At 41.4% G+C, this 21,599-nt stretch overlaps 2 protein-coding genes across 3 annotated transcripts; both read left to right on the top strand.

The window, feature by feature from the left end:
• The first annotated feature begins 325 nt into the window (after positions 1-325).
• On the top strand, positions 326-2,769 carry bcl7bb (BAF chromatin remodeling complex subunit BCL7B b). 2 transcript variants are annotated; one of them, XM_044201940.1, is made up of 6 exons: positions 326-493; positions 977-1,052; positions 1,164-1,248; positions 1,400-1,558; positions 1,820-1,923; positions 2,091-2,769. In XM_044201940.1, exons 1-6 carry the CDS (start codon positions 381-383, stop codon positions 2,160-2,162), a joined length of 609 nt encoding a protein of 202 aa, XP_044057875.1. In that variant the 5' UTR covers positions 326-380; the 3' UTR covers positions 2,163-2,769. The 2 variants fall into 2 exon arrangements, with proteins under 2 accessions (XP_044057875.1, XP_044057876.1); XM_044201941.1 differs by lacking the exon at positions 326-493 and adding an exon at positions 694-865.
• Positions 2,770-3,147: 378 nt separating this feature from the next.
• Positions 3,148-20,205, top strand: baz1b (bromodomain adjacent to zinc finger domain, 1B). Its single transcript, XM_044201939.1, has 21 exons — positions 3,148-3,992; positions 5,410-5,526; positions 6,596-6,740; positions 7,152-7,344; positions 7,647-7,768; positions 8,036-8,233; positions 8,322-8,510; positions 8,627-9,947; positions 10,196-10,357; positions 10,578-10,716; positions 10,822-10,985; positions 11,223-11,337; positions 11,455-11,553; positions 11,984-12,161; positions 12,791-12,976; positions 13,316-13,463; positions 14,155-14,302; positions 15,094-15,209; positions 15,991-16,121; positions 16,270-16,376; positions 17,324-20,205. Exons 1-21 carry the CDS (start codon positions 3,874-3,876, stop codon positions 18,003-18,005), a joined length of 4,779 nt encoding a protein of 1,592 aa, XP_044057874.1. The 5' UTR covers positions 3,148-3,873; the 3' UTR covers positions 18,006-20,205.
• Positions 20,206-21,599: the final 1,394 nt, after the last annotated feature.

Below are 21,599 nucleotides of genomic sequence, written 5' to 3'. Positions count from 1 at the left end.
AAATATAGTTGAGCAAAAAGTACAATATTGCTGAGTTGTTGTGGAGTAGAAGCATAAAGTAGCATAAAATGGAAATACTCAAGTAAAGGAGAAATACTTCAAAATTGTACTTGTGCAGAGTAAATGCTACTTTCAATCACTGTAAACAGAAACTTCCAAGTCAGCCCAGATGAATATATATATATATATAATGAAAAAATAAATAAATAACACCAAATGAGTCCCGCCCATCATTACAGTACATACACTATGAGCATACTGAGGAGGATGAAGCCAAAAAAAGAGAGGAGGAAAAAAAAACACGATGATGAAGTCTCGCGAGATTACCACTGTAAAGGAGGACTGGGGCTTGGTCTTGAAGTTTTCAGATGCATCTGTAGATGAATCATAACAGCATCAAGATGTCGGGACGATCAGGCCGCGCTGAGACCCGAAGTCGGGCTAAAGATGACATTAAAAAGGTCCTGGCAGCCATCGAGAAAGTGCGCAAATGGTATGTAGGCTGTCTGGGGAACAATATGGAGGGGAATGTATTAGTAGACTGTAGCCTGATATCTGCTGCGTCGCTCAACAAACTTCAGTCGGAAAAGTTAGATGATTGTCGGAGCTGCTGACCAATCAATGCCCCGGATTGACAGGCGAGGCGGGGCTAGCTGAGTTTTTTTCCGCCGAGAGCTGTCAATATGGCTACAGCCTCACATGCGGCGCGCTGCAATATACACGACTGTCCTGTTGTCACATTACACTGAAATTAATGAACACCTATTCTCATGATTTCTACACTCGTACACGGTGGCTATCAGTGAGCATAATAACATATTTGATTAGCTGTCATCTCTGCTGTGGACAGAGAAGACACGAGCATGTATGTTGTCTGTCTTGTTGCAGATGAATGCTATTAAAGCAGATGCTGTAGTGTTGTGTAGACATACAGTGAGCTCCTTACCACAATTAGTAAAGCTAATTTCATCCCCAGGGAGAAGAAATGGGTGACAGTTGGAGACACATCCTTACGCATATTCAAGTGGGTGCCAGTAACAGAAACAAAGCAGGTGGGGGGCCTCTGCCATGTCAAAAATTCACTATTGCTGTCAAGGATTTACTGTAACGATTCTACCTTATGAATAAGCTGTCTAATTTGACAATCCCCTCTTTGCTATCAGATATATCGCACCAAATCCACAGGTGGAGAGGTTAGAGGACTGAAGGACGTCCTGGAAAACACCAACTCTTTACTGGATTTCACTGGTGAGTTTTGTGGCTGTTTCTAATGAAATACAGGAGCCCTTGCAAGCATGATGATGTGTGTATGTAAAAAAACAACAACAAAAAAAGACATGTTTTAAGAGTTGAAGCTGTGACCTGATGCTCAGAACAACTCCTGTGCTCTCCGCCTCAGATGAAAACAGCAACCAGAGCTTTCTGTCGGACGTTTACCAGCCTAAAATGGATAACAGCAGCAGCACCTCCAGCTCGCAGCAGGTCAGCCCTCCACATACCTCCAGCCTCCGAACTGAAGACTCGCAGCCACCAATGCTGGGCCAGGAGAGTGTGGATGGTATGTGGATGGCTCTCTGAAACACATTTTACACATTATTCCCATAATAAAAAAAAAGGTACACACAATAGATGCTATATTTGTGAATAAAATGCTATCCTAGAGCTATACAACAAGGAACCACAGCTCTGTTCATCCTCACTCTGTATTTGATCAGTGATAACATTTATAAATAATGACAAATGACATCACCTAGTTGTGTCCTGTCTCTGTATTCCTGCATTAATGAGGATATAATTCCACTCTTCCTTGTGAATGCAGAGCCAGTTCATTCAGGACAGGAGGGGGCTGATGAGCCTCCTACTCTCATCAAGGAGGACCTTCTTTCATCAGGAACTGTCAGACGGAGCACCCAAGACACACAGGTTCATTATCTGACTAAATGGGTTCAAGGAAGACCAAAACATTTTCCTTGATTAAAAATAATTTCATTCATATCGCTGGGGTCTGTTGTAAATTTAAACTAGAATTGTTTCTAACCATGTGAGTAATACCAAGTAACCTATTTAATATGTTCCTTTTTATTCAACAGGAGGAATTGGATGAATCAGGAGCACCACCTTTAAAGAAGATTTGCACAGGAGAAAATACTGTTCTGAGATAGCTTATTTATAATAATTTTGTTAAAATGCACACGATACCTGTTCTCAGTCAAATTAGCTAAGCTTTCAAAGTTATTCTATTCTGGCATATTTACGCAAATATTACATTTCAGCAAATGACAAAAAAAAAAAAGTATTTACTGCAAAATCTTTGTTTACTTTTAAAGGTATTTAAAGTCTTGCTGTTTTAAGTGATTTCTGAAATGAATGGAGAGGATTTTCCAGACTTTGTGTGGCAAGTCACTGCTGTAACAGGCAGTGTGCATTTCAATTCACATGCTGTAAATGTCTAGTTTCCTGGCAACTAACTGTTTCTGATTTACTCTTTATGCAGTTGAACTTTACTTTTGCATGTTTCCATATTCTATTGCTTTATTTTGAGGTTTACAGGCCATTTTGAAAAGGTGTTAAATGTGTAGCTTTATGCAGATTGATGTTTAGATGTGCCATTTTGTTTTAAATACGATGCCGTTTCTGGAACAGATCTTATTTTGGCTTATCACATGCAAGAATTAAATGCTTTTTTAATATTTATAATATAATTTGCCCATGTTTATAACCCAAGATGTTGTAAACCATAATAAATGCTACTTTTTATTTCCATTTCAATTCATTGGTGCTGCAAGGTTGGTATTTATTCATCATAATAGCTTATGGCAATCACATTGCTGCATAATGAAGGCAGGCCCTATTGTTTAATCAGACCTGTTCAAAATGGAGCCTAGACAATGGGTTCAGAAATTAATTAGATAATTCATCAGGATTGAATGCCACATCAGTTTTCAACAAATACATTATCAAAATATTAAAATGTGTTTTAGTATAAATGATTTAAATAATCTCTATTGTCATCAGCTGACCTTTAGTCTCTAAATGTATATTCTATGTGGGCGTGGTTTATTTGAAGGGCCTGTTCTAGATTGACAATAGACAGGTCATATCAGCCAATGAGAGACTGCATCAGACCAATTCATGAGGGCGCCTCACTGGGGGAGCCAATGAACGCCGAGAGAGGGCGGAACGTGCATGCGACGCCGGTTGCTGCCGGGGAAACGGAGTACTGACGGTGTACGGAATTGTGCCGGTGGACTAGAAACTCCCGCCATTTCGAAAAGGAATTAACCTCTTGATTGATCCTGGTTACTTTTTCGTAACACTTGCTAACACTGTTATCTGATTACAAGAAGCTCCGACAGGACGAATATGCAGCGAATACAATTGATTAAACGAGAACAGGCCTAGTTTGCAAAGACTTGGGATTGTTACAGCGCGCCAGACCTCCCGCTGAACTGAGCTTTCGCTATTGCCGCGAGTTTGATTTCGGTGTGGTTTGCATCCTTGCATGTTCATCCGGAGGAGCTAAAAGTTTACTAACTATACAGAGAAACAAGTCTGGCAACCTGTTTTACATCTAAGACACTGCGTAAAACCAGCATGGCACCGCTGCGAGAGGAGAGAAGAAGGATGCGATGAGACGGCTGACAAGAAGCGCACTGTTATTGTTTTGCAACGAGATAGCAATCCAGCCTACTAGCTAGTCAGCTAGCTGCTACACGTTGAGTGCCGGGCCTGCCGGCGGTAACGTGAGACGTGCTAAGATATTTCGGGACACTTGGATACATGCTAAGGACATATTATTGTATATTATTGCGCTAGTTTGTTGCTAGAACATTTAATTCTCCCTTTGGGACCCGTGCCATCTGTGGATTTGAAATGGCACCGCTTTTAGGCCGGAAACCTTACCCACTGGCTAAGCCGCTAGCCGAGCCACCAGGCCCGGGAGAGGAGGTCTACATCATCGAGCACACCAAGGAGGCCTTCAGGAACAAAGAGTATCCTTTAACATGATGCTGATGCTCAGTCTCCACTTATCGAGCCAGCCGGCATGCTGCATAACTGGCTTTGTCTACCTGGCTAAAGTGATGTCCACACAGCCACATGTACAGGACTGTTAAGATGGTTAAAGTACCTAATTTGATGTTAGCTACCTGACATTTTCACGCCATTTAGATTTTCCCCGCATGCACACAGTTTACACTGGATGACAAGCTTGCTACGTAGCTAGCTAATGTTCTGCGTTGCTAATCAACTCATTGTAGCTAAGCTAGCTGGCTATTTCACTAAGATAGCTAAAAGATAAGATTTTTATGCCACATTCCTCAATTTACATGCGTAGTTAATTGCAGAGAGCTGCTAAAATACGTCCTTTAACTTTCAGCTTTTACGGCCCCGCTGTCAGCTACTAATGCTAGCAGGGTTAGCCAGCGGGCTGCTAACGTTAGGTATCCCATTATGTCACAATAGCCCGTCGTCTGCTTCCACAGGCTGAAGATGTTGCTCGGTTGTGTAGTTAGCTGTTAAGGTTAGCAAGCCTCTTTAGAGTTAGCTAGCCTTAGCTACCGGTACATTTGTGTTTTTTGAAGTTTGCCAAGAGAGGACAACAGCTGACTGAGAACGGTCTACTGATTTAAGACAACATTTATGGGTACATAGTTTGGTTCTGTTATAATAGTTAGGTAACTTTACCCACTTGGTTTGGTGTTTATATGAAAACTTTAAGCGTCAGCGGTCAACTGTCAGCAAGATTATGAAGCCAGTTATGACAACTCATAACGTGACACACGTAATGCTAAAAGTGGTCCTTAGATCTTACTATGGCTTCCTAAGTTATTACAAGATGTAGTAGATTTTCATTCCTGCAGTGACATAGCTGTGTTATTCACTTGACTGTTTGTATCTATCTTTAACATCGAAATCTATCATCACTGCTTTTAGAAAAGCTATGTGAAGCACGGGCCTCTCGTCTACCTTTCCACACTGTTCCGTCTATAACACTGAGAATTAGCATAGGAAGTGCCCTTCACTTTACTGTTGTGGCTTTTACAATCATCAGGCGTAGCACAGTCAAACTTTTTACTCCCATCAACTATCCATAGAAGTGTTTACTTTTCCCACAGCACTTCTGTTCATCTTAGGTAGCCAGGAGTCTTTTCCAGCTTCCCCCACCATCATTATTCTTTACCAGTTTTACATTGTTAATTACACCCATTATCACCATGCATTTAGGTTTTGTTATGAAATGATGTCTGTGTATGCTGGGTGCCCCCTAGCCTCCACCTTTAAATTACTGACACTAATTTGTCAACAACGGAGCATGTATGTCTTACTTGTAATTAGTGAGCAAATGGCTTAACAAGGAGGAACTGTTAGCATGTGGATATTGTAATTTCCTTGACAAAATGTCTACAGAGAGTATGAGGCACGCTTGCAGAGGTATGACGAGCGCATCTGGACATGCAAGAGCACTGGAAGCAGCCAGCTCACACACAAAGAAGCATGGGAGGAGGAACAAGAAGTCACAGAATTGTTAGTATCACATCCAAAGTTTTTTGTGTGTGCGGGTTTGCGATTCCATTCAACTAGTGAATAAGAGCTATTAGTCCACTCTTTCCGGATTACACTCCACGGCATATACAGATTTTATATAGGCTGTTGTATAAGTTCTGTGAAGGATACACAGGTACAGTTTAGTAGATGGCAGTGCTTTGCATTCAGATGTCCAGAAAAGCCTTGGTTCTTTTTGATTTCTAAATGTATGTACCACTAGATGCACTTGCCCAAAAATACAGATTAGCCTCTCTACAGAGGCTCAGTAGTATCAGTAAGGAGTGTACTCTCCCTGTGAAGGTCACAAGGCTTGCTGCTTTGCTATGATTGGGTAAATCTGGTGCTCCTCCTCTCATTCTATTTAGAGGGTGTGTGATTGAGTCATCCTTGAATCCGAAATGGCCTGGTGAGAGTTCCCATATCCTGATTTGCAAAAGGGAAGAACATTTTTTATTTTTTATTTATACATATTTTTTTATTTTTTAGAATAGTTCAACTAATCTTTTTCAGTCCGCTTCCACCAACCAGGTGTGCATATACTGCCTGTATATGTGCTGTCAGCAAGAGGAAGGTGAACCAAACTATATATGTGGCCCAAAGAGATGTCACAGCAAAGACAGGGCAGAGCAGTGCTCAGCTGCCCAGAGCTCAAGTCACTCAGGATCTAAGGGTGTATATAAGTTTTGTCTAATTCTATCAGCCAAGAGATTTTACTCCCTCTACTGGTCACTCTCAGCCCTTTGGTGTCCTGTTATGTAATGCGGTGGTACCTGCCGTGAATGCTTTGCAGAAATCCAAACAGTGTAAAAGAAATCATGTCATGAAAATAGTGCATCACACTGATGAACAAATTAATTGTATGTCTGATGTGGCATCACCCTTAGTTGCTGAGCATGTTTTTAAATTCTGTCAGGACAATAAAAACAGTGTCTCACTGTATGCTGAAAAAAGTGGAGCATATTGTGAATAGAAGCAAGACACAAACTACATTATACTTTATATTCATATATAACTTTTTTTGTACTAACTGACCATTTTCTGTGTGCAGGCTTCAGGAGGAGTATCCCCAGTGGTTTGAGAAGCCGGTCCTGGAGATGGTCCACCACAACACAGTGTCTTTAGACAAGCTGGTTGAAATGGCCTGGGTGGAAATCCTCACCAAGTATGCTGTGGATGAAGAGTGTGACTTCCTGGTCAGTTTGACTTCTTACATTTCTAAACTTGTTTGTTATGTTGGCTGTTATCTAACTTTGCATTTGGATCTTATGATAAATATTGTCTTTAGAGGACCATACAAGTGGTGTTGTATTTGTAACAAATACTTACATGCTGACCATTTACCAAAGTATATCAAACTTTTTAGATTAATACTCTGCCTCTTAGGCAGAAGTTGGTTTTGGTTACTTTTTTAAGAGGCATTAAAAAATTGCAATCACTGCACAAAAGTATTTTAATGCAATGAAGTCTGTCTAATATGACTTAGCATTAATGTAAAATCGAAATGATACCCATCCTCAGTGGTAGTGCAGTGGTAAGCAAGTGTTTAATTGAAAACTCCCTCTTGGTGTATTCTGAGATGCTCACAAGACTTTTTTTCACTTCAGGTGGGGAAGGAAAAAAGTTTGCGAGCAAAGGTGGTGAAGATCCACCCCCTAGAAAACCCAGAGGGCGAGACAGGGGAGAAGAAGCTTGAAGGTGCCTGTGACTCTCCATCCAGCGACAAGGAGAATGCAAGTCAGGAGAACCAGAGGAAGGAACCTCTTCCCAGAGAGGAGGAGAACAGGAGGGAGAGTCTTAGTGAGTACCAATCAGTGCATAAACACACAGAGTTTTGAAGCACAGAGAAAGTGCAGTCATGTAGCATTGATAAAACTTGCCATAGAATGATTATCAATGTGCCTATTTTATTTTTTTTATTGACTTGTTTTTTGTATTGTATTTGGTTGTATTGTTTGGTAAATGAGACCCAGAATAACTGGGTTTTGCTTAGATAAAATGTTCCCAGTTTCCACTTGTACAGAAAAAAGTGGAAAGTGAAGTGTTTGGGGAAAGTTTTTTAGTATTTTTTTCTCACATGATATTGTTTCACTTCCTGTCAGGTGACAGAGCACGACGTTCACCAAGGAAACTTCCCACTGCCATGAAGGAAGAGAAGAAGAAATGGGTGATGCCCAAATTCCTTCCTCATAAGTACGACGTGAAGCTCATTAATGAGGATAAGGTTTGTATCCTTTTATCAGCTGTCAACAAAACGTGTATAAACTTCTTTTCCTTCTTGAAACTAATGACAATATATTGCTCTTCTCTTTTTCTGTGCTACAACTAATGTTTTTTGGTAGCCTTATTCAACTGGTGTCTCAAAATTCCATGTGTGGTCCATGATCTTTTGAGGTCTACACAGACTTAGCATGTTTATTTTATTTTTATATTATTATTTATTTATATAAAGAATTTGAAACTGAATCTTCCCCAATGACTTCTCTCATAGGTGATCAGTGATGTCCCAGTAGACAGTCTTTACAGAACGGAGCGCCCTCCGACCAAGGAGATCATGCGCTACTTCATCAGGCACTATGCTCTGAGGCTGGGCATGGGAGAGAGTGCTCCCTGGGTGGTTGAAGATGAACTGGTGAAAAAATTTAACCTGCCAAGCAAATTCAGTGACTTTCTTCTTGATCCTCACAAGGTAATTTACTCATGGTAATCTTTTGCATATTACTTGATTTTAAGACAGTTGCTTGTTCTTGGCTCATGCTCCTTTGTTTATTTTAAAGTTTTTAGCAGAGAATCCATCCGCAAAGCGTAAGAGCTTGACATCTCCAGAGGGTAAACCTAGCAAGAAGCTCAAGACCTCTGACACACCAGGAGAGGATTCAGGAAATGAGAAGGGAGAGAAGAAAAGGAAAAAGAAGAAAGACTCTTTAGGCATGCCCCTTAGTCCGACCATTTGGGGCCACATGCAGGTTAGCTGGCTTGTGTGCACATTATCACGTCTCCATTAAGATCTTACTTGATGATTATGGGGTATCCCTTAAAAGTCAAAGCTTTGCTTAATGGGCTCATGTTGTCTTTATTTCAGAAAATAAAAATGAATGGCTCCCCACTCAAGGTAAAGAACTCAGGAACTCCAAAGAAAGGAGAAGGCAAAGGCTCGGCTCCCTCCACTCCAAAATCAAGCAGAAAGTCGGGGGACAAGAAAGAAGGAAAGAAAACTGGAAAGAGCGGCGATAAGAAGCTCAACGTCCTCAAAGCTTCTAAAAAGGAAGGCAAAGCAGGTGCTAAGACACCGAAGATGAAGCAGATGACTCTGCTGCATCTAGCTAAGAGCACCCCTGCTGGGAGCCCTAAGAAGAGAGCCCGTAGTACTGGCATGGGTACGCCTAAACTGGGGAAGCCACTGCACCCTATGGCTCTCCATCTCCTTCGTTACTATAAGGAGAACAAGGGCAAAGAAGATAAAAAAAACTCCCTTTCCTCTCTCATCTCCAAGGCTGCGAAGACCTTGTCCCCAGATGATCGGGGCCGACTGCCAGAGGAGCTCAAGGAGCTGGTGCAGAAACGATGGGAGCTACTGGAGCAAAAGAAGCGGTGGGCGGCCATGAGCGAAGAGGAAAAGCAGGAAGAGATGAAGAAAAGGCGCGAGGAACTCAAAGAGAAACTGCGAGAAAAGGCCAAGGAGAGACGTGAGAAGGAGATGCTGGTCCGCCGCGAACAATCGCGCAGATACGAGGACCAGGAGATCGAAGGTGGCAAGACCCTGCCGACGTTCAAGCTTGTAGACATGCCCGAGGGGTTGCCCAACACCCTGTTTGGTGATGTGGCTATGGTCGTGGAATTCCTTCACTGCTATGCAGGGCTGCTGATGCCGGATGACCAGTATCCCATCACAGCAGTGGCTCTGATGGAAGCACTGGCTGGGGAGCGGTCCGGCTTCCTCTACCTGAACCGTGTGCTGGTGGTGCTGCTTCAGACGCTGCTGCAGGATGAGCTGGCAGAAGGCTACAGTGAGCTCGATATGCCCTTATCTGAGATCCCTCTTACCATGCACTCGGTGTCAGAGCTGGCTCGGTTGTGCCTGCGACCATGTGACGCTCACGGTGAGGAGAGCGGCCAGGGCTCGGAGGACTCAGGGGGGCTGGGGGGCTTTGATGATGTGGTGACCAGTGAGTTCTTGGACAAGCTTGAGACAATCGAGGTGTTTGAGCTGAGCCCCGAGGAGAAGGTCAGCCTGCTGGTGGCACTGTGCCACCGCATACTCATGACGTACTCGGTCGAAGACCACGTTGATGCAAAGCAGCAACGGTCAGCTGAGCTGTGGAAGGAGCGTCTGGCAATGCTGAAAGAGGTCAATGACCGCAAGAAGGAAGAGAAGAAGAAGCGAAAGGAGATGGAGGGCAAAGGTAGGCGGTGAACACCAGAAAGCTCTACCTGCAATTTTTAATATAGGAGTGAATTAAATGATTGAAGATTTAATACTGTGATTTCCACTTCTTTCCATTGTCTATTACCTATTGTCAAAATGCGAGAAAGAGGAAAATCTTCTTTCAACCTTTCATTAGTCTTTTATTAATATCCCCCCAAATGTAAATACAAATAAAAATTGATATATATTTATTTATTTTTATTTTTTTCCCCCCTGGGCTCAAAGGTGAGAAAAAGAAAGAGGCAGGTGCTAAGAAAGAGATCAAAAAAGAAGTAAAGGTGGAGCCAGAGCCGGAGCCAGATGACATGATCAGCTCAGTGAAGAGCCGGCGGCTGATGGCCATGCAGGCCAAGAAGGAGAAGGAGGAGATGGACAGACAGAACAAAGGTAAAAAAAAAAAACAACAACCAAAAAACAAGCTTAATTGCGTATGTACCATCGTGTGACACACCAATTTTGGTTTTGTTCTCTCAGTACTTCACACCATTGAGATCTTGTAGTAATGTGTGTCATTTAGAGCAAAGCCAGACAGTTTATCGTTAATTACTTAATGATTTTTAAATCAATATACCTCACTCTTATTTGTTGCTCTATTATTCCTCCATAGAGCGAATGGAGAAGGAGGCTGAAGAGGAGCGGATGCGTAAACAAAGGGCTGCTACAGAAAAGGCCTTTCAGGATGGTATAACCAAGGCCAGACTCGTCATGCGCAGGACCCCACTGGGTACCGACAGAAATCATAACAGGTTAGTGCTGCACACATGCGATGAAAGATTACACTCTGATGAATGTAAATTCTTTTTATAACTTAAGTAAATTATAACCATGGTTTGCTTGATGTTTTTGTTCAGATACTGGCTTTTCTCTGACGTGGTTCCTGGTCTGTACATTGAGAAAGGTTGGGTGCATGAAAGCATAGACTACAGCTTCACCCCTCCACCTGAGGACAAACCAGCTGAGCCTGAGGTGGAAGAGGAAGAGGATGGTGGGTCAGCCGCTACTCATGATTCACAAGGTACACTACCTAAAGTTATCCTCATCAAAATGTAAAAAAAAGAAAAAGAAAAAAAAAAAAGAATATTGGCCGATATCCTATTGGTGTCAACTACAAAATGGTTCTCTGCAACCCTTTTTCAAATGTATGCCTTGCTTGGTGTGCAGTTTGTGTATGGATGTAATTGGTCATTTTTTTTGCTTTGACATTTGCTTTTTTATATATGCTTTAGATGATTAATTACTGTTTATGTTGTAGGAGCTGAAAAGGATGATGGCAGCATAGATGGTGCTATTAGTGAGGGAGCCCAGCAGGTAGCAGCAGCAGACATCTGTATAGAAACTACTGTTCCCAAGCAGGGACAGAACCTCTGGTAAGAGCTTTTTTTTTTTGTTTCTTTCTTTCTGTCTGTCTTCTCTTTCATTTGATTGTGTAAAAAGAAAAGGATGAACTCAATCTTAAATTCAAATTTTTCTGACTCTGAATACAGGTTCATATGTGACAACCCAGCTGAGCTGGAGGAACTAGTGGAAAGTCTTCATCCTCAGGGGGTTCGAGAGAGTGAACTGAAGGCGAAGATACAAAGCAGGTGCGTGCACTCTCATTATTAGAGATAATGGCTTTAACAAACATGAAACCATCCAGTCCTTCTGCGCTGCTAAAGCATTGCCTGGTTTTACCAGCTTTTAGGGATCTGTTGGAGTGATCCAGAAATGCCTTTATTTTGAAATTAGCCTTTATTGTGTTGGAACTAACAGCAACAGCAGCAAACTTGTAGGTTATGGAAAAGTTTAGAATGAAAATAAATTGAATACAGAACCACCAGAGCACCTACAAGAAAGTATGTACAATGCTAGTTGTAAAAAAAAAAAAAAAAAAGAGAGAGAATAAGACAACTGCTCCAGGAGATAAGACGAGCAACACAATGTCTCCCATAGCATACTATATTGTTTTTAACAAGGCAGCAGTGATGGAGTAACTTTGAAGCTGAATACAAAGCTGTCTCTTCACTGTTTCAGATACCAGGACATCCTCCACTCCATCCATTTGACCCGTAAGGGCAAAATGGGCCTCAGGACCTGTGATGGCTATGCAGAGCTGCTCAAATACATGCGCAGTGACATACAGGAAGTATCCTCACGACTCCAGAAGGGGGGCCTGGGGTACCTGGATGACAACATAGACATCGAAGATCAGGTGCTTAGTTTGTCTGACTACATACAATATTAGTAACCATGAAATTTCAACACTGATGTTCAGTGAGGACTGACAAATGGATCATTTCTTTATCTTGGGATTGATTGAGTGATCATGTAACTTATCGTAAACTTCTGTCAACGCCTGAAACATGCTTGTCAGGCTGTAGGCATGAAACATAAATTTGTTCAAGAGGGAGTGGTGGTGTTGATTATGCAGAGAGGTGATTTTATAAAAAAAAAAAAAGATGTGGAAAGCATATGCAGGAGAAAAACTAGTACTCACGGAGGCTGTAAAATGTTGAGTGTTACACTAGGTTACATTTTAAGGGCTCGATCTGATCTCTTTTGACCATTAAAACAACATTACAGGTGTATTCACATGCTGTATATAGGTGAAGGGTTAAACTGTTTTACCCCTGTGTGTTTACAAGTATTGATGATGTACACAAACCTTAAACACCATCATAAATCTTTAATAAGTTTTTATTATATTGTAATTTTTTGCAACACCTACCGTTTTATTATACAGTGAAGTGTTTTTATTACTCATGTAGTATGTCTGTATTGTGCACAAAACTTTGTAATTGTGCTTCATAACAGTTTGTTTGTTTCATCCTCTATTCACAGTTGAAAGACATGGAGAGCTTGAAAGAGTTTGGCGAGTGCATCATCACCATTCAGGCCTGCGTAATCAAAAAGTTTCTGCAGGGATTCATGGCCCCCAAGCAGAAAAAGAAGAAAAAGCACGGAGGGGAAGAAAGCAGCAAGGCCGAAGAGGTGGACGAGGAGAAGAGACTGGCAGAAGAAGCCAGGGTAAGAGAACAGAGTTTCAATGTTTGTGTTCAGTTTTAAGTATGTGTCGCACAGGTAACAGGGTCCATTAAAAAGTCACTGGATGTTGAAATAGGAATTTTAGCTGGGAAGGTTTGCAGAATTAAAGTCATCATTGTCATAATTCTAGGTAAGATGTAATAATGACAAAGCACCAGTAATAATATATAAATAAGAAACAGCTATGAGCACACAAAAAATAAAATAAAGAAGCTGATGAAACACACTGAAGATTGGTATACCGATAGAGCTACCATTGTTGAACTCTTTCTTCATGTAAAGTTCTGCTGAGTTTAAACAATTCTGGGCTTTCCCTCTTAGGTAGCGACAGCAGTAGAGAAGTGGAAGACTGCTATCCGAGAGGCCCAGTCTTTTTCCCGCATGCACGTCCTGCTGGGAATGTTGGACGCTTGCATAAAGTGGGACATGTCTGCCGAGAACGCTCGCTGCAAAGTCTGTCGCAGGAAAGGTAAGAGCTGTTTTCAACTGCTGTCTCAAAGAAAGGAAATTAGCTCTAGGAATTATTCCTTTATGGACATAGAAAGACTTTTGTTGTGACATGGCTTTCTTTGTCTGTATTTACATGCAGTTAAAAAAAAAAAAAAACTAACATGATCTCAGATCACCTAAATAGAATTACAGCACCACAACTGATAAATATGGTTTCTTCTTTTCATCCTTACAGTTGTACTGTCAGTACAACAGTCAGTCCTTACTAATAGGTGTGCTGGACTTTTGAGTTGCAGTTTGAGTGAACCAGTGCTACAATACTACCCAACGGTCTTCTGCTCCCTGTCTAGTGCTTATGCAGAGCCTATTTGTGCTGAAGCTGATGGAGTATAAGCCCAGATCCAAACAGGGCAGCCGCGGCAGGTTCAGTGCAGAACAGACTAGTAGTGTCAGGAAGGTCTACATGCAGAACTGGCAGCTCTGCAGGCCAACAGGTGAACCTGTAGTGATAAGATGATAAAAACTTGGTTACTTGCACAGGAAAATGTGCAAGACGTTTGTTGGCCTTTTCAGGGAGTGAAGACCAGAAAATATTAAGACAGGAAGAACAAAAATGTGGCAGCATTGAATACATTTGAGGTAAAACCAGGAAATTTACATAAAAATACTTTCTTTAGCTCAGTCCTATGATATATATTGATGTCTTCCAGGTGACGATGAGAAACTCATCCTCTGTGATGAGTGCAACAAGGCCTTCCACTTGTTCTGTCTGCGACCGGCCCTGTACCGCATTCCTGAAGGAGAGTGGCTGTGCCCGGCCTGCCAGCCCACTGTGGCCAGACGTGGCTCCCGCTCAAGGTAACTGTCCCACTCACACTGTTTGGTTTGTCATTGTCCTTCATTGTCCATATAAACTGTTGTACTACATTAGGGTAACTATAGAGTCAGTGTCTCCTCACTTAGATATTTAGAAGTAGCATTTAATTTGTGTGCAGTAACATATTTTTCCCTTTTTAATGACTAGCTATTCCATGTAGGTTGTTGCAACTAAAAAGGAAATATTTCAGTTATTATTACAGGTGATCTCTCTCACAGAATGAGTGCTGTGCATACAGTAAAAAGTGGAGCATTTACAGTGACAATCTATGTGCGCACATCTAATAAGGTTTCATAGGTAAAAACAACAAATGAAAAACGAATTCAACTCTCATTGTTATGGCAACCACTGCTCCAATTAAAAATGACTGTAGACACAAATGACGCTGGATGAATTGTTTTTACATGTTACCTATTTCCGATGTACAAATGTGTCTTTTCGTCTTTTGTTTTCAAAAACACAGCATTCTTAAAGTGGCATTTGTACTCAAGTTTGATTGAAGCCAGGGAGACGACTGTACTTATTTCCCCTCTCCCGTCATTCTGCATCCCCCAGCCCCAAAATTTAAGGAAAATAGCAGAACTCTGGCTCTAGTATTAGTGAGCCTCTGACATATTATTTGACACATTAATATGAATCAAGTGTATGTGATTTATTTTCCCCTAAATTAACAAATCCTCTATAGTAAATCCTGCCTCTTCTCTAACTACAGACCAAGTTCTGTCTTTATCATTGGTGTTAAGATTTTTGATTGGCAACCTCTCCATTGCAGGAACTATAACCAAGACACAGATGAAGAAGAGGATGAGGAAGAGTCTGAAGAGGAAGACTCTGAGGAAGATGAAGAGGATGAAGAAGAGAATGACTACAAAGCCATGGGGCACAGCTGTGAGTATCAGCGAGAGAAAATTAAGTCCAGGTTTCAGCAGTTCACCATGAGGGTTTTGACCCTGCACGTGTCACACATCAATAAACAGATGGCGATAAATATGGCCAAAATGTTCTATCCTGGTTATCATTGTCATTTTACATATAAAGCTTATCTTTTTGGATAATTCGATTTGAAGACCTGAGTTGGTTTTGGAAAATGGGGGGTCCTTGGTGCTGACGGTTGGGAATGAGAGGAATGCTGCCGGGGAATTTCAGCCCCTGTCCTCTTCCCCCGTCTCTATTGTCTGTGTGTTGTCATGTAGCACAGCTCTGGTCTGGACCTTTTTTGCTTTGAAGCTGTGTCTCACTCTGGCTTCACTCAGAGTATGTGGCAGGATGATCCCCTCTGTCAGCTCAAGCCTGCATGTCAAGGAGAGCGATTAAGACGTTTTATGCATCGATGCTGAATAATTCCAGAGAGGAGCGCAATGCACACAAGAACTGATTATTTTTCTCATTTCTAGTGTGTGTCTGGGTTTGGTACAAATTGAAATAACAATATAATGAACAATTTAGCATTAATTTTACTCTATTAATAATTTTATAAGCAGAAACGGGGCATATTTGTAATTTTAACTACTCTCATGGTGCACATAGTAAAGCTTTCAGTCAGTAGACATTTTTTTTTTGTCAGAATGCCTTTTTAGTGCTTACACCCCATTCTACCAGGGTGTTTTTTTTTTTCTTGTCCTCTACTTTCTTCTTCTTGTCCTAATCACCTCTCATTACTTCTCTGCAGTGAGACCAAGGAAGAAAAATAAGCAGCGACAGAAAAGTTCAAAAAGTAAATCCAAGAAGCAGTCGTCTTCAAGTAGCCAGAGCAGCAAACAGAGGACTGGCCCCAACAGTCCTGCAGACATTGACGAACTGGTAAGAAACCACCAGGACACTCACACAGAGGAGATACATCTTGCTTCTTAGAAGAATTAAAGAATACACGTAAAGCAGGAAACATGTGAAGGCAGGAGTTCATCTATATTTCTGAAACCTTTTGTCTTTTGTATTACTGTTTCTGCAGGTGAGACAGAGTTCCCAATCAGGAGTGCGCAGGCAGGTGCTGGAGCTGGAGAGATGTGAAGAAATCCTCAAGAAGCTGACAAAATTCCGCTACAGCTGGCCTTTCAGGTGAGCAAAGAACATAATCTGTCCGTCAGTATCCAGTTCATTAAGTGCCCTGGAGCAGCACCAACCACCAGAGTCAACTGTAAGACAACTGAGATAACTGAACCTGTTCAACAACATGTATGCATATTTTACACTGGGAAAGGCACTTGTCTGTGGAAACCAGTAGTGTATGCATATAACTGCCATGTCTTTGGCTCTTGAGCAGCAGTTGACTGACTGCTTATGCTCCTCTGGACTAAAATAATTTTTCCCATGTTGTAAGAGATCAAGTTTAGAGCTTCTCACTATACACCATGCACTACCCCTAATGAGCTCAAATATCTAAATCCTTTTGTTGTTGTCCAGTTTTTACACGGTTTGGGTTAGAATCATGGTTGGGTTTATGAACTGCTAATCCTAGTAGAGGATGGTTGCACAGCCTGAGGAAACGATCCACCTGAGTAAAACGGGTAAAACGTTTACACTCATAAAATGTGATTTATATATTTATAATTTGTTTGTTTGAATCACATTTCTCATATTGTTAGAAACCCAAAATGATCATTTTAGGAAGCCATCACTTTTTGTTTTGCATCACACAAAATGTATAATCTCATTAAGAAGAGAATCACAGAAAGATTAAGATGTATTGAATTAAACTCTTAATATATTGCTATTTAGTCTGAAACAATATTACCAGATTATCTTTGAGAGGTGATTATGTTGCAGTTGTTGGTCTCAAATATAAATAAATCATAAATTATTTTCTACTTTACTCTTGAAAACAATGCAGCACTCGTCTTAGAGGCTTCCTTAGTTAGTCAAACTGCACAAGCGAGTCCGGTTGTGTTTGTCGTAGTACATCGACATATCCTGAATGACTGAGAATCTTTAGACAACATGAATAATTATGATCCCTAATCTATAGTCTAACGTGGGCCTCATCTCATGGTCCCCTCCTCTTACAGGGAGCCTGTGTCCACGGAGGAGGCTGAAGATTACCTGGACATCATCTCCCAGCCCATGGATTTCCAGACAATGCTGGGAAAGTTCAGCCAGGGCTCGTATCGTCACGCCCAGGACTTCCTAGAAGACATGAAACTAGTCTTCTCCAACGCAGAGGAGTACAACCAGCAGGGCAGCACCGTGCTCTCCTGCATGGTCAAGACGGAGCAGACGTTCACCGAGCTGCTCCAAAAGTTGCTGCCTGGCCTCAGCTACCTCCGCCGGCGCTCACGCAAACGCGTCAGCCAAGCCCCTGCAACATCCGAGGAAGAAGATGAAGAAGATGAGGAGGAGGAGGATGAAGAGGAAGAAGAACCGAAGAAGAAGATGCAGAATGGCAAATCAAACAGGAAGAAAGCCAGAAATGGTCGGGGACGGAGGGATGGGGAGAGTGAGAGTGAGGAGGAGGATGACGACGAGGAGGAGGAGGAGGATGATGATGATGATGATGATGATGGCAGGAGGAGAAGTAAGCGGACCTCTGCCACCTCAGGCAAGAAGGATTACAGGGAGCAAGATAGTGATGGCGAGCGGGACACACGTAGAACTCGTCAGCGGGGGGGCCGGGGCGACGCCGGGGGGGCGAGCAGTGACGAGGACCGGTCCAGCCAGCAGCGACATTCCAAGAGACAGAAACGCTCATGAAGTCCAGGGTGCTTTTTTGTTTTGTTTTGTCGTCTCTCTTTGCTTTAAAATTTCTGTCCCGCTCTTCTAAAAATGATAAGAGCCCCTCCATCTCGTCCTCCTCCTACAGCCAGCGGGACTTAATCCTCAGAAGGACTTTTTTTGTTTGTTATTGAATCTGTTCATATTTTGAAAAACGACGAAAGAAAAGTGATTTATATTTGTAACAAGTTTAATATTGGTGATGTGTTTTTTTTTTTGTTTATTTGTTTTTCAACCAAGAAAAGAAAAATTGGCGATAATGGAGAGGTCCTCATAGCTCTTAACTCTTTTGATTTGAATTTTAGTTCCAAGTTGACAACCTCACTCAGTTAAGTGTTCACTTATAATGTTGTCCTGTGAACTGCTTTGTTTTTACATTTGCGCTCCCTAAACACCAGTACAGTGTCATCAGAGGTCTGTCTTCACTCCTGACACACGTAGTCCAGCCATCACTTTACTGGGGTGTTTCAGGATAAGTAAATCTAGCTGTGAAATGTTTGTCCCACCCACCCTATGACAAGTCATGGTGTTTTCACTGACAAAAAGTACCTCCTTGTTAAAGAGATAGTCTGTGTAGCCGAAACCCTCTGGGAAGTCTGATTTGTTCCTGTCACCTGTAAATCGCTCTTACCACTAAGCATATTGACACCAAGTTTGTCTTTGGTCAAATGCAAGTCTATAGATAAACACGATAGGATACTTGTATTTCTTTCCAGCCCAGATTTATTGTCAAAAGCTGGGTCGAGGCTGCAGATCACACATGTAGTCACGTCATTTTAGTGCTAAAACACAACTTTCATCTCAGCTCTTGGTGCCACGATGTTTTCCAAAAAAAGGACCCGACTTGAAGTCTCGTTCTTTGCGTGTAGAGCTGACCAGCCTTTCCTCCTCTGTAGTGCCCTGCCACTTTAAAAGAACCGGTACCTCAATGCTCCGTCAGTTTGCACTCCTCCTGTGTAAAGTGCACCTATTATGCCAGCAGCTGCAGGACCATACTTTATTGAAATTATGTGCATAAACATTTGTAAACAGTGTTTAAAACAACAAATGTGACGTTTGTTAAGAAAATGGCCATTTTTGAATATTTGATATTTTTTGCACATTTTATTTGGTATTGTAAATGATAACTTTGTTTGTAGATCTTAATCACATCCAATAAATTGCAAGGTTTAACCAGGGTTCTCCTAGTCAATGCAGAGAACATGTCAGAGTTTTATTTTTGTCACAGCAGAAATAGTCGAATTAGTCACTTGTACATTTTATAATAAACACCTAAAGCCCCTGTCGCTCATTTAAATAGTTAGTGACACAGCTTCTTCCCTGCATGTCTTTGCTCAGCCACCAGGTGGTGCTCTACTCCTGCACTTTGAATACTTTTGTCCTAGCAATTTCCAAGTACTTGGTGGCAGCGCTTTTAGCTGGACTGGTGTAACACCTGACTCCCACTGCTGTGTGCGCTCACTGATCATCAAAGGACAGGGGGAGCTTCATAGTGCTGGTGTGTTTTGTAATACACACCGGGCAGGAAAACTGCTGCAGCAATTTAATGAAATTTTTGAATCAGACACAACACCCACTAAATGAAAACCTTTTGAATGTGCTGAAGTTCCTGTAGTTTGTGGCGATATGGCAGTGGTTGGTTTGCCCTCTTTTGTCTGTATTGTGCTGTGCTGTTCTCCTGTGTTTCTCTAGTGCTGTTATCATCAAGACTTTACCGATTTCATTTGCCTCCCCATTATTATTTGTGTTTTAATTCGGCTTTGTTTCTGACATGATTAACAATTGTTAAAATCACTGTTAGAATTGTTTGACATTTCAACGAACAAACAAAGGTGACTGCCCCTCTCAAGTTGAGACCTGACTGTAAATGCTTTCTTTGTTCTTGGATGAACTGCAAAAGTCTTTTACACTTAATTTTTTTTATATATATATTTATAGTCTCTAAAGCTGGGTTTGGGCCGGTTCGGAGGATTCACATGTAAAGAATTTCCAATAAAGGCTATGGACAAAGACTGTAGTTCTCCCTGTTTGATTTGTGTTGAGCTGATGAGCATCCCCAGGTCAGACAGACAGACATCACTGCCATCTGTAAACCTTGTGATAAGACAATGAATGGGGAGGAAAGCTTGACCACCGACTGATGTCTAATTTTACTTTTTAATAAAATCAGTTTTCTTACTCTCTGGTGTGGACTTTTTTTTTTTTCTCAAACACCTGCATCTTCAAATAGAAGCCAAGTTAGTTACAAATATGGTGTGTTGAGGCTGAAACTGACATTGCAGAGGATAAATAGTTTAATCATTCACAGAGAAGGATGAGCAACTTGGACTAAAACTAATTAAGACTTTGGCGTTCACCTGATCAATGAGGTTCACATTTGTTGTGTTGTTGTTTTAAGTGAAATGTCTTGACAAAACTTTGGTTTATGACCAAATACCAAGTAATGACATTCCCATTCCCATTAGTACTCTGTGTTTAGTGCTTATATGTTAGCATGCTAACAACCTAAACTAGGATGGTTAACATTATACTACTAAAAATTAGCATGTTAGCATTACCATTGAGAGCATATTGCCATTCTAGCATTAGTATTTAGTTTAAAACACCGCTGTGCAAGTACAGCCTCACAGAGCTGCTAGCATGGCTGTCGACTCAGTCTTGTTAAGTTATCTGTAGATCATTTTCTGTTGTCCTTGTTTGTGTTGTATTCTCCTATTTGTGTTGCTTTTCTTAACTAAGTAAATGTTATGTGCATTTGTATGAGGTCAAATGACTATGAGGATATTGAGGAGAGTGCAAGGAGGACAGCAAGATCTTATGAAATACCTACTGAGGTGCTGACAGCCTCTGAGCCATCTGTAACTTGGCAACAGGTGTAGAGGCTAAGACGGATCAGAGTAAAGGTCAGAGAAAAGTTAGTGGAAAAGTAGCACTCGATTATTGACAGTTCGAGTACTGTGGCAGCTGCATTCAGCTATAATAAATCTAAAATGATGATTCACTTTGGTACGCTTTATTGTCCTTTACTGCATTTTACATTATTCCCTGTATTAAATGAAGGCGTGTCATTTCTGTCCATCTTAACAGAAATCTTTGTAACTGCAGCATTTCTGAGCCATAAAAGAAGAAAGAGGTTGCAGGTCCATGATTTTGACCAACAAGAAAAGGAGTTAATGGCAGATTGAGGACGTTATGAATTACAAGCCCTGTGGCATTGGAGGGAAATCACAGCTTTTATTTGTTTTGTTGTTATTTCTGAGACTTAATGCTGACAGTTTTGGGCTGTTTTGGGAATTGGAGCCAAATCCAACTGTACATTGCTATATACAAAAATGAACTCTGCATAATTTGAGTGAACTTCTAATGAACTCTGAGAAGTGGATCACTTCGCTCTTAGGAGGCTCAGCCTCTTTAGCATTCAGAATTGGTTTTTAACTTGAATAAAATACAACGCAGTCATGATATATAACTTTTAGATGTTTGGTGGATCTGTCAGGGTCTTTCCAAACTGATGACGCACTCATGATTAAAGTATTGTTCATTCCTCACACGGTGCATCCTACGCGGTGAAAC

This window comes from Siniperca chuatsi, linkage group LG7 (assembly GCF_020085105.1).
Source record: "Siniperca chuatsi isolate FFG_IHB_CAS linkage group LG7, ASM2008510v1, whole genome shotgun sequence".
NCBI classification, from domain to species: Eukaryota; Metazoa; Chordata; class Actinopteri; order Centrarchiformes; family Sinipercidae; genus Siniperca; species Siniperca chuatsi.
The sequence above is the reverse complement of the archived record's forward strand: the minus strand, read 5'-3'. Positions and strand labels throughout refer to the sequence as shown.

Coding starts and splice junctions, on each gene's coding strand:
- bcl7bb (XM_044201940.1), top strand. CDS start 381: ATGAATCATAACAGCATCAAGATGTCGGGACGATCAGGCCGCGCTGAG. Junction 1,053..1,163: donor CAGTAACAGAAACAAAGCAG/GTGGGGGGCCTC, acceptor CTTTGCTATCAG/ATATATCGCACCAAATCCAC. Junction 1,559..1,819: donor GGGCCAGGAGAGTGTGGATG/GTATGTGGATGG, acceptor TTGTGAATGCAG/AGCCAGTTCATTCAGGACAG.
- baz1b (XM_044201939.1), top strand. CDS start 3,874: ATGGCACCGCTTTTAGGCCGGAAACCTTACCCACTGGCTAAGCCGCTA. Junction 11,554..11,983: donor AAGGCGAAGATACAAAGCAG/GTGCGTGCACTC, acceptor TCACTGTTTCAG/ATACCAGGACATCCTCCACT. Junction 13,464..14,154: donor CAAAGTCTGTCGCAGGAAAG/GTAAGAGCTGTT, acceptor GATGTCTTCCAG/GTGACGATGAGAAACTCATC.